The sequence below is a fragment of the Elaeis guineensis genome, chromosome 15 (genome assembly GCF_000442705.2).
Source record: "Elaeis guineensis isolate ETL-2024a chromosome 15, EG11, whole genome shotgun sequence".
Lineage (NCBI taxonomy): Eukaryota > Viridiplantae > Streptophyta > Magnoliopsida > Arecales > Arecaceae > Elaeis > Elaeis guineensis.
In genome coordinates, this window is record NC_026007.2 from 72,393,860 (window position 1) to 72,405,854 (window position 11,995).

At 32.8% G+C, this 11,995-nt stretch overlaps 1 protein-coding gene across 1 annotated transcript; it reads right to left on the reverse strand.

Moving 5' to 3' along the window:
• Window positions 1-530: 530 nt before the first annotated feature.
• Window positions 531-11,995, reverse strand: LOC140854069 (cyclin-J18-like). The gene is made up of 9 exons (XM_073249446.1): window positions 11,837-11,995; window positions 11,665-11,741; window positions 11,460-11,568; window positions 11,262-11,360; window positions 11,138-11,155; window positions 10,987-11,057; window positions 10,645-10,771; window positions 10,489-10,549; window positions 531-896 (listed from the first exon to the last, which is right to left on the reverse strand). The coding sequence occupies exons 1-9, from the start codon at window positions 11,924-11,926 to the stop codon at window positions 805-807; spliced, it is 744 nt and encodes a 247-aa protein (XP_073105547.1). The 5' UTR covers window positions 11,927-11,995; the 3' UTR covers window positions 531-804.

Consider the following 11,995-nt stretch of genomic DNA (forward strand, 5'->3'; position numbering starts at 1 on the left):
TATATATATATGGGATCAAAATCCCCACATCAAAAAGAACAATATCTTTACATCAAAGAAATAATATGATCCATATAATAAAAATCTTGACAAATATATATATATGATTAGCAAAATTAGGGATGGTTCTAATCTCATGGGATTGGTCATATCTACTAATTCTGATTGCATGGTTGGTCAAAAAAAAAAAAATCAAGGAGTAATTTTCAAAATATGATCTTCATCATTGCTCTGCCCATATTTGCCTAATTTGATACTCAGAGAATCAAGGTGATTATTCCTATCCATATTTGCCTAATTAGATGTTGAGAAAAGATTTCCATCATTTTTTTAATTGTCGTTGGGAGGACAAGCCTCATTGTATATAAAAAAAAAAAAGCGCATCCAAGAGCGTCAGCCTGCGCTAAAGACAGCAACTGGAAGGGAAACGAGGACGTCCAAATTGACGCTTGAGAGGAAGTGGAGGCTAGTTTGGCTAACAAGCCATCGGGTTAGTTCCTTGCAAAGGATGTGGGACAAGCAATAAAAACATCCATTTTACTTCCTTGCATTGTTTCTGTGTTCTCCTTCAAATTCCTACAAGATTTTTTTCTCCAGCTTTTCCAGCTAACATAAGAACTGAGTGAAAATACAGAGACAGACAAAAGTCCGTGACAAGGTAAATGAGCAGGCAAACCAATAACCTAAAACTGTCACAGCAAATTTCATTCAATACATGAATTAGTTACAGAACTCACTAGGTGCTAGTCTTGGCATCATACCATCCCATGACGAGCTTCACAATGAGAAGATTTCATCAAGCATCTACTCTGTTGTCTCAGGCTTCAGCACATGTCTGAGAATGCATGATACAATCCTTCTTATATCATCTTCATCATAGGAAGTAACAAATGTCACTGCAACAGCAAAAGGTCTCTTACGTGTGAACAGTGAATGCTTTATAGTCTTGAACATACATTTTTAGAATAACAACCTAGCCCTATTTATCCTTCCTCATGTTATTAGCAATAATAGGTTTGGTAATGTTGTCCATATAAAAATGAAAGAAAAATGAACAAAATATAGCAAAAAAAAAAAAATGCAATATCACAATTGCATAATGATTGTTACTAGCTGTACCATCAATTTGTCAATGTTTTCTGTAACAATTACCTGGGTCTAAGGATGGCGATCTAAGGACCGCTGGTATTACAATAGACCAGGTGCTGAAATGTATTTAACACTTTCCAAGTATTATCAGCTTATCTGAAACTTGGCTCATATCTGTGTTCTCGTCCATCTTAGAGACCATTCAATGCTTTTCTACTGCAAGATTTTATATGGAAATGTAATCTCAAAGGTCAGCCTCTGATGATGAATGTCATAGTATGATAACATGTCACGTCCCTGATCCGAGATTGTAAATTGAGGGTCATGACAATCACCGCATACTCATAGGAAACTTTTTCTATAAGCATGCAAGACATCTTATCACAATATCAATACTTCACAGCAGAATAATTAGTCAATAATTTAAATCCAAAATATAACAATCTAAATTTCAACTATAATATCTCAAAGAATATAACAATATTCAATAAACCTTACATTAAATTCAATAAGACTTTCAGTCTAAAATTAAAAGTATGGAGATTCTGCTTCTAATCACTCTTCTATTCATATTTTGTATCATCTTAATTTTTCAGCATCTGTAAAAATAGTAAAAATAGGAGATAATGAGCTAGACAGCCCAATAAGCAATAATCACTCTCCATATATTTTATCAGGTAAAATAGTAAATAATCATTAATAGAAAATAAGCATATCGAATTCATCAATTCGAAATCAATTTCAATTATATAATATAATTCATGCCAAATTTATTTCTTTTTCAAAAATTCAAGTTTCTTTCGAGATTTCAATTTCTTTCATTCTTAAATTCTTTTCATCAACCATGAGCTATGACCACATTTTTTCTGTAGCAGAGTTATAATACCGCGTATCTTCTTGCGGTGAGCTGCGAATCATCTGGTAGCAAAGTTCTTCGAAATCGCTGGTCTCTCTGACGGTTTGTCGCTGGTCTCTCTGACGACATAAACCCTCAGGACAAATCAATTGCCAACGTATATGCCCCCATTGGTGGGATCTTTTACATAGTCAGATCGTCAATTCATATTATTCTTATATCAGAATTCTTTATAAATCATGTTTCATATTCTAATTTCGATAATAAAATATATAATCATGTAGTGTCGAAATCAATCAATATAATACATCATAAAATCAATATGTTCAATCATGCTTCATCATAACATTTCGAATAAGATATTTTTCATAACAAAATATCATTCATCTAATCCATGCATTGTTTTACAAATTATGTCAGAAAAATACATTATAATTTACTGATAAATCTAGAAAAAGTGAAACATTACTTACCTCGAACGCATTCCAATAATCTACATAATTCTATAAATTTTCTTCCACAAATTCTGTTTGTAGATCATATCACGATATTCCATGATCAAACATCCACAATCCTATACAATATCAATTTCAATAATTAAAAAGGATACGAATACTATATTCAACAGTTTAGATTGGGTCCGATCATCTAATTTCATCTGATCAAAATTCAATTATGACATAAACGATCTAAAGTTTGACTATCAGATCAAATCGGATTCGAAGTGATAAGACCAAGGTTCCTTCATTGGGTTCATGAATCAAGTGGAGAGAGAAAATTAGAGGAGAGAGAATTCATGAGGTACAATCCAAATTAATCAGATGCCATAGTCCAACATCTCGATTGATGTGATCAAAATGATCTAATCCAAATCATAGTTAAATCAGGATTATGGATAATCAAATGGAGAAATATTGGATCTAATCAAGGTGAATGCCAGCATGCTATCCGACAATCATAGATCAGGATTCTTCGTCAGATCAGAAATATTAAAAGAAATTCCTCTTTGATAAATCTTTTTAGAGAGAAAAATCGATCAAGAGAAAAATAATTTTAGAGAGAGAAAATTTATCTTGAACTCTTCAAATGATATGATTCAATAAATCCGATCGATCAGATCAAATCAGGCTGAAATTATCATATAGATAATTCAATAAAATCATGAAAAATAAAATCTTAAAAAATATTAGGTCTGATCAAGATGGATGCCGGTATACCGTCCGATGATCATAGATCAAAATTCATTATTAGGATCAATTTCAATTCATCATCATTCTTGTCAAAATTCTAAAAATCTTAAGAGAGAGAAATAACCTAGAGAAAGAATTTTAGAGAGAAAAAGTAGAGAGAGAAAATAGGGAGAGACCAGAGAGATTAGAGAGAGAAAAAAAGAGGGAGAGAGAGTCTATTTATTATTTTTTTATTTTTTTTCTTCTTTTTCTTTATTTTTGTTTTCTTTTTTGTTTTCTTTTTGTTTTCTTTCTTTCTTTTTTTTTCTTTTTCTTTTCTTCTTCCCGTAGCCTCCTTTGGGAGAAACAGGGGACTGTGTGGTCCCTTCCTTTGGTCGGCCGATCAACGGCGTGACTGGCACAACAGTGGCCGACGATGGAAGGACGACGATGGACCCACAGTCTAGAGAAGCCAAACCGATGGTCAGCGGCGACCATCAGTGCCGGAAAATCAAAAAAATAGCAAAAACAGGGGTTATCTTTTCCAACAAAATCCGACGAATTCGATCGCCGACGATCATGCACACAAGCAAGGGAAGAAAAGGAGAGAAGAGAGGGAGAGAAACCTGGGCTTATCTCGAGCTCCGGTGACGTCTCCGGCAAGAAATCGAGGCGAGCACGGTGACAGGCCCCTGCGAGTGATTTTCGACGATCCTCGCCGTTTGGCTCCGATTTTCTTCGTAAAAAAAAGGGAGAATAGATCTCCCCTTTAAATAGAGTCAGAGGGGAGAAGTTTGACTCCTCCCCGATGAGCTTTCCGACTCTGATTAGGAGTCGGTCGGGAGAAGAAGACTCCCGTAGGGAGTCTTCCTCAAAAAAATTTTTTTGTTGGGCTTTTGTAGGCTGCGTAATTGGGCCGGGTCATAACATTCTTCCCCTCTAAAAAAAATTTCGTCCTCGAAATTTTTTTTGCTTAAGTCTTCATAATTTCTTACTTGATATTTATGGTAAAAATCTCACCCACAAATATTTTAATATTCTAATTCTTAATACAAATCTATTCTTGAATCATTTTATAAGGAAAAAGTCAATACATCAAGTATTGATCTGAAACAGAATCATTTATTTTCTTATTGTCAAAATCAATATCTCAAAGATTTTTAATTTTTAAGATTTCAAAATCATGGTCTCATTCCCTATAAAATAATGTTCGATACCTCATGACTAGATCAAAATCAAACATATCTCTTGTAAATAGAAGAAAATCAATATCTTAATTTCTGAATAAGAATTTCATTCATCATCATCATTTTTTTTTTTCAAAATACTAACCACTCTTAATTAATCAACCCATCATAAGATAGGAAAACATATTTAAGTGAATCATACAATGATATCCCAATCAATCAAAATTCAAAAATATTTTCTCTTATTCGTGCTTTCAAAGGTTGAAGATTTACCATTTCAATCTCATTCTCGAACTTTTGATATTTTAATTTTCGATGCAACTTCATCATTAAGTCATTTTATAATGATCAATATCACCAATGTTGATTAGAATCAATATCACTATTTATGATCATCAAAATTAATCTCTCAATTCTAGATAAGGATATCAAATTTCTCACCAAAAATCCTTAACTGCTAATGATTTAATCAATTCATCACAAGATCATAAATAAATTTTATCACATTCTCCATAGATAAACTTTTGAGTATGAAAATCTAAGATCAAAATCATTATTTAATAAATAATCTCAAATTTTTTCTAATAAATAGAGAATTATTCAATTCTAAGATAAAAAAAATTTATCTCTAAATATTTTAAATCTAAAATCAAAAATCAAGGGTCCACTCATCCTAGAATTAGGATGCTAAATATTTTTGTAGCATGGTAGGTGGAAACACTATTTTTAAAAATCATATTAAGGATATCCAAAATTTTTTTAAAAAATATTATTCTTTCTAATATCAATGAATTTTTTGTATCAAATCATATCATCTATCATAATTCTTTAACTCAAAGAGTCAACATTCCTGACTTATTCAAAATAATCCAGATCACCATGCTTCCGCTGCGTACTCTGTTCTAACAATCAAAATTTTTTAAGTTCACCAAAAAATTTTAATCAAATTATTTTTTTATCTTATTAATAGAAAAGATCTAAAATTTTAAATTTCAATTGAAGCCAAAGATTAACTTTCGATTCTCATTCATACTTTTATTGGTGTACAATAATCTTAATTAACCCTTGAGTCCAATATCATATTTAAAACCATCATATAGGTTTACTATAATCAATATGAATCAAATTTTAATTTTCATATCAATTCAATTCGATAATTCTAAATCAAAATCCTTATAAGTCAAATCAACGAGAAAATCCTTCAATGCTCTATTAAATTAGGATATAATCAGAATATATAAGAATTTCAAATCATTATCTTTTCTAAAATTTCTATCATCAAGATCTTCAATATTTATCAAGTATCCTTTCATAACAATCATACAAACCTAAAAAAATTAAATCTTCACTTAATAGATTCAATCAGGGACCTCATTAACCAAAGTAAAGGAACTTCATATCAATTCCTAAATCCAAAATTTTTTAATTGTAAATTCACATGGATCCCATAATCTTAAATAAATATAAATCGGATCTTTTATCTTAATCTAAAGATATCAATTTTTCATTAACAATCTCAACAATAATATCAAAAAATTTTTTGATCAACTTAGATACGAAATCTTTAAATTAAAATTTTATATACATCATATAGTCTCCAAGTTTAGATCTAAGGATGATAATCAAAAATTCCAGTACAACGAATATCTTACAACATCATAATTGATTTCATCAATAAGAATAGACTTCTTTGCAATATCTCTAAATATGCATTCATCTTAATATGCCACTTTATATATGATCCACATATCAAATTCAATTTCGATAAATATTTCAATCAAGCATCATAAAAGACTTTCTTAGTCTATCCTGGAATAATATTTTATCATCAAATCTTTATTTTGTCAATAATAGTCAACTTCTCAACTAAAAGTAATATCATAGTATTATTCTCACATCGAATTTGAACTTACGATTCACTTGAATAATCAATGATCAAATTAATAACCATAATGCACAATAAAATTTTATGTTAATTCTTTTGTAATTACTTTCGATCAAAATCTAACTAATCATATAATGATCCATAGATCATCCATCATATTTTAAACTCTATATATCATAATCTCTTGTGATCCTTTCGTATATAATCTTAATGTTTAATCAAAAATTATAAAAATTTCTCCCACTACAATCATCAAAGATCTACACCATAATGTCTTTAGTGTCTATCCACTGACACTCATTCTATACACATCTTAGTTCATCCACTAATATTCTGATATCACTTTAAATGTCACACCCCCGATTCGAGATTGTGAATCGAGGATCATGGCAACCACCGCATACTCATAGGAAACTCTTCTCATAAGCATGCAAGGTATCTTATCACGATATTAATACTTCACAGCGAAATAATTAGTCAATAATTTAAATCCAAAACATAACAATCTAAATTCCAACTTTAATATCTCAAAGAACACAACAATGTTCAATAAACCTTACATTAAATTAAATAAGACTTTCAGTCTAAAATTAAAAGTATGGAGATTCTGCTTCTAATCACTTTTCCATTCATATCTTATATTATCTTAATTTTTCGATATCTGTAAAAATAGTAAAAATAGGAGATAATAAGCTAGATAGCCTAGTAAGCAATGATCACTCTCAGTAGATTTTATCAGGCAAAATAGTAAATAATCATTTATAGAAAATAAGCATATCGAGTTCATCAATTCGAAATCAATTTCAATTATATAATATAATTCATATCAAATTTATTTCTTTTTCAAAAATTCAAGTTTCTTTCAAGATTTCAATTTATTTCATTCTTAAATTCTTTTCATCAACCATGAGCTATGACCACATTTTCTATGGCAGGGTCATAATACCGCGTATTTTTTTACGGTGAGCTGCGAATCATCTGGCAGCAAAGTTCTTCGAAACCACTGGTCTCTCTGACAGTTTGTCATTGGTCTCTCTGGCGATATGTCACTGGTCTCTCTGACGACATAAATCTTCAGGACAAAATCAATTGCCAACGTATATGACCTTATTGGCGGGATCCTTTACATAGTCAGATTGTCAATTCATATTATTCTTATATCAAAATTTTTTATAAATTATATTTCATATTCTAATTTTGATAATAAAATATATAATCATGTAGTATCGAAATCAATCAATATAATGCATCATAAAATCAATATATTCAATCATGCTTCATCATAACATTTCGAATAAGATATTTTTCATAACAAAATATCATTCATCCAATCCATGCATCATTTCATAAATTATGTTAAAAAAATATATTATAATTTATCGATAAATCTAGAAAAAATAAAACATTACTTACCTCGAACGTATTTCAAAAGTCTACATAATTCTATAAATTTTCTTTCAAAAATTTTATTCGTAGATCATATCGCGATATCCCATGATTAAACATCCACAATCTTATATCGTATCAATTTTAATAATTAGAAAGGATACGAATACCATATTTAATGGTTTAGATTAGATCCGATCATCTAATTTCATCTGGTCAAAATTCAATTAGGACATAAACGATCCAAAGTTTGACTATCAGATCAAATTGGATTCAAAGTGATAAGATCGAGGTTCCTTCATTGGGTTCATGAATCAAGTGGAGAGAGAAAATCAGAGAAAAAAAAATTCATGAGGTGTAATCCAAATTAATCAGATGTCATAGTCCAACATCTCGATTGATGTGATCAAAATGATCTAATCCAAATTATGGTTAAATCAGGATCATGGATAATCAAATTGAGAAATATCGGATCTAATCAAGGTAAGTGCCAGTACGCTGCCCAACAATCATGGATCAGGATTCTTCATTAGATCAAAAATATTAAAAAAAATTTCTCCTTGATAAATCTTTTTAGAGAGAGAAATTGATTAAGAAAAAAATAATTTTAGAGAGAAAAAATTTTAGAGAAAAAATTCATCTTGAACTCTTCAGACGATATGATTCAACAAATCTGATTGATCAAATCAAATCATGCTGAAATTATCACGTGGATAATTCAATAAAATCATGAAAAATAGAATCTTAAAAAATATTAGGTCCGATCAAGGTGGATGCCGGCATACCGTCCGATGATCACAGATCAAAATTTATTATTAGGATCAATTTCAATTCATCATCATTCTTCTCAAAATTCTAAAAATCTTAGGAGAAAAAAATAACCTAGAGAGAGAATTTTAGAGAGAGAAAGTAGAGAGAAAAGGTAGAGAGAGATTAGAGAGAGAAGAAAAGAGGGGGAGAGAGAGGAGAGAGAGTCTATTTATTATTTTTCTTTTTTTTCTTTTCTTTTTCTTGTTCTTTTCCTTTTTCTTTTTCTTTTCTTTTTTCTTTTCTTTTTTCTTTTTCTTTTCTTCTTTCTTCTTTCTTCTTTCCGTGGCCTCCTTTGGGCGAAACAGGGACCATGTGGTCTCCTTCTTTGGTTGACCGATCAACGGCACGACCAGCACGACGGTGGCCGACGGTGGAAGGGCGACGACGGACCCACAGCCTAAAGAAGCTAAACCGATGGTTAGCGGCGGCCACCAGCATCAGAAAATCAAAGAAAATAGCAAAAACAGGGGTTATCTTCCCCAACAAAATCCGACGAATCCGATCGATGGCGATCGTGCACATAGGCAAGGAAAGGAGAGAAGAGAGGGAGAGAAATCAGGGCTTACCTCGAGCTCCGATGACGTCTCCGGCGAGAAATCGAGGTGAGCACGGTGACGGGCTCCTGCGAATGATTTCCGGCGATCCTCGCCGTCTGACTCCGATTTTCTTCGTGGAAAAAAGGGAGAAGGGTTCTCCCCTTTAAATAGAGCTGGAGAGGAGTTTGACTCCTCCCCGACCAGCTTTCCGACTCCGATTAGGAGCCGGTCGAGAGAAGAAAACTCCTTATGGGAGTCTTCCTCAAATTTTTTTTTTGTTGATTGGGCTTTTGTGGGCTGCATAATTGGGCCGGGTCATAACATAACAACCAACATAATGATTTCTGCAAACATATGTAACATGCGCCATAATATGGTCATTGTGTTTGTTATTTAACACTATGCATTTATAACTGGATATTATATATAAATAACTATTTTAAATTAAACATGTGATATTGTTATCTATATATGATACAAAAAATTATATGAGACATCCAAAACAATTTTTTTTTTAATTTTCATAAGTTATTATTAGTGGCTAATAGCCATGAAAAAAAAGTAGCATTATTTTTAAATTTTCTTACAAAAATAAACAGTTATAGTAGAATCATAAAACACCCATAACAGTTATAGGATTATGGTCATTCAGTGATCATAATAGCATACTAAAACCAGGCCAATATATGTTATATAGAACTCGTTCTCATTAGACTCAATTTAGACACAGAGGATGAAGGGATCTAAATTTCCAGTGCTTCATGGAATAGAAAATACTTGCTTCGTACAAACAGGATTACCATCTTTGGGTTTTCCATCCAAATTTATCCTTAGATTTTCTGCAGATAGTAAACTTCAAGAGTTTTGTAATAGATAATATTAGGAGGGTCCATCAATATAATCTGTAAGCCCAAAAAGCTAAGGCAAAAGATAATGAGTCCCCCGCACACACGATGATATACAGAAATAACAGGCTCCTACAGCTACATGCAGATGATAACATGATGCTCATATTTTCAGCTAACCTTGTTGCCGGAGAAGATCATACACAATTTATAAGATTAAGAGCCAACAAAAACTTATAGCACTCAAGAATCAAGAGAAACAATGTTCTTGGCATCACTCTCCAAGATGTTAATCTTAACTAGACCCATTCACACCTCGATATAACTTTCAAAAATATGCATGCCCTAGAAAAAGAAACAGCTTTAAAGATGTCTTTTTAATTACAATATCAATATTCAAATAAATGTTACAATTTTTATATATATTCTCTGAGAGAAATTTATTCTGTATTAATAAAATTAAGGATGGTTTTATAGCCAATTTCCTCTAAATGCTGGTTTCAAAGAAAAGAGATGCATAAAAGCCAAGGAGAGAAGTCCAGGCAAAGATTATATATATGGTATCTTACCAAGGTTAAGTTAAACAAATTACTTGTCCTAAGAAAGGCACCCCAGCCAAATATTTGAAAATATATCTTGCTATTCAATATGATTATGAAAGGTCAAAAAGACTATGGTATACTAATTAAACAAACTTCATGAAGGACAGATTAATCGAACTTTACCCCAAGGTAGAACTGGAAATTCCCATCGTTGCTTTGGAACTGAAATTGTATATGCAGTCACCTTCATGACAATTATAGCAATTCAACTAACTAAGAAGAAAGATGAGAAATGGCCATTCTTGCAATCATTGGGACAGTTCAAGGTGACAAACGTACAAGGATGGATGCTGCAAGAGAACAGGGGGAGCTGAAGAGCGCTGACACGTCTTCCGTCTCATAGAGGAGATCCATGATTTCCATGCACACATCAAACCTCAAAAGTTCCCCAATCTTTGACAATTCCCTGATTCACAAAATTAAAATCGAAAATTTAAGAAATACACCGGATATGATTTACCTTGCAGTAACCTGTCATCTCAAGAAATTCACAAATTGTCACCCAGATAGAAAGAAAAATAAGCAATGATTCTAGCCAGTTTTTTGTTAATTGAACTCTCTGTAGGGCAATAACATGGACATAGTGAAAGTAATGGTGAAATCAGATGAGTCAAGGACCACCTGAACTGAATGAGAAGATCCTCAAGGAAGACGAATGCAATGGTCGAAGCTCCAATATCAAATCCAAATACCTGAAAGAAAAGTACTAGCTAGGTTTTTATACTACATTGGACAAAAAGAACCATCTTTTTTCCATCAGAAAGAGTCATACCTCCATAAAGACCAATTCCTGCACATGAGGATCAAAATTCATCAATTCTAGACGGTCAAAAGAGGTTAAAATTAGGGAAAGAGTACTTTTTTTTTGTCGGGGGACAATGACATGTGGGACGTACAGCTTCAGCGTAATCTCGAGTCATGAAATGCTGATCGGTGATGAGGTTGTCTCCCAAAGCCTTGATGCTCTTCACAGACAGGGGACGAGAATCATGAAGCTGCCGCCATGTTACATGACGAAGAGCATAAGATTAACAAGAAATCAATCAAACCTAGCGACAGCGAATTTTAAAAATAGGAAAAAGGGAACTACATACTTTGCTAGAAATCCACAAGGAAATGAGGGCAAACAGCTGCAAATTGCTCTCCCTTGGTGGATCTAAGAGCCAGCTCCCTCCATCCCTCTCGCCAAGCAACCTCGCCTTCCTTCGATGGATAAATTATGGAAATAAAGAGAGAAAGAATCAATTAATAGCACCAAAGTCGGTCTTTTGATGAGGATTTCTTGAACGTAAGTGGTACCTGCGGAGAGAAGGGAGGAATCGGTCGGCGAAGAAGGAGAGAGCTGTGTACTTGACGATCGGGGGACATTGGAGTTGCTTTTGTTTTTTGTTTTTTTTTTCCGGGAGAAGGAAGGGAATGATCAGAATTCAGAAGGGAAGATTTTGAGGGTATAATTCGGAAGGGGGCTTACCGAAGAAGCGTGGAGGAGGAACTCCAGTAAACGATGTCGCAGCGTAGAAGGGATGGTGGCCAAGGAGGACGACGGCATCACCTTCTCCATCTCTATCTCTCTCTGTGTTTGTGCGTGTGTGTGGGTGTGCGCGTCTCTGTCTAGCTCGATGGCGGGAGA

Bases quoted from the DNA above. Each gene is read 5' to 3' on its own strand.
- LOC140854069 (XM_073249446.1), bottom strand. From the start codon at position 11,926: ATGGAGAAGGTGATGCCGTCGTCCTCCTTGGCCACCATCCCTTCTACG. The intron at 11,361-11,459 runs GTATGTAGTTCC...ACATGGCGGCAG, and splicing joins CCTTGTGGATTTCTAGCAAA to CTTCATGATTCTCGTCCCCT. The intron at 10,550-10,644 runs GTACGTTTGTCA...ATTGTCATGAAG, and splicing joins CTCTTGCAGCATCCATCCTT to GTGACTGCATATACAATTTC.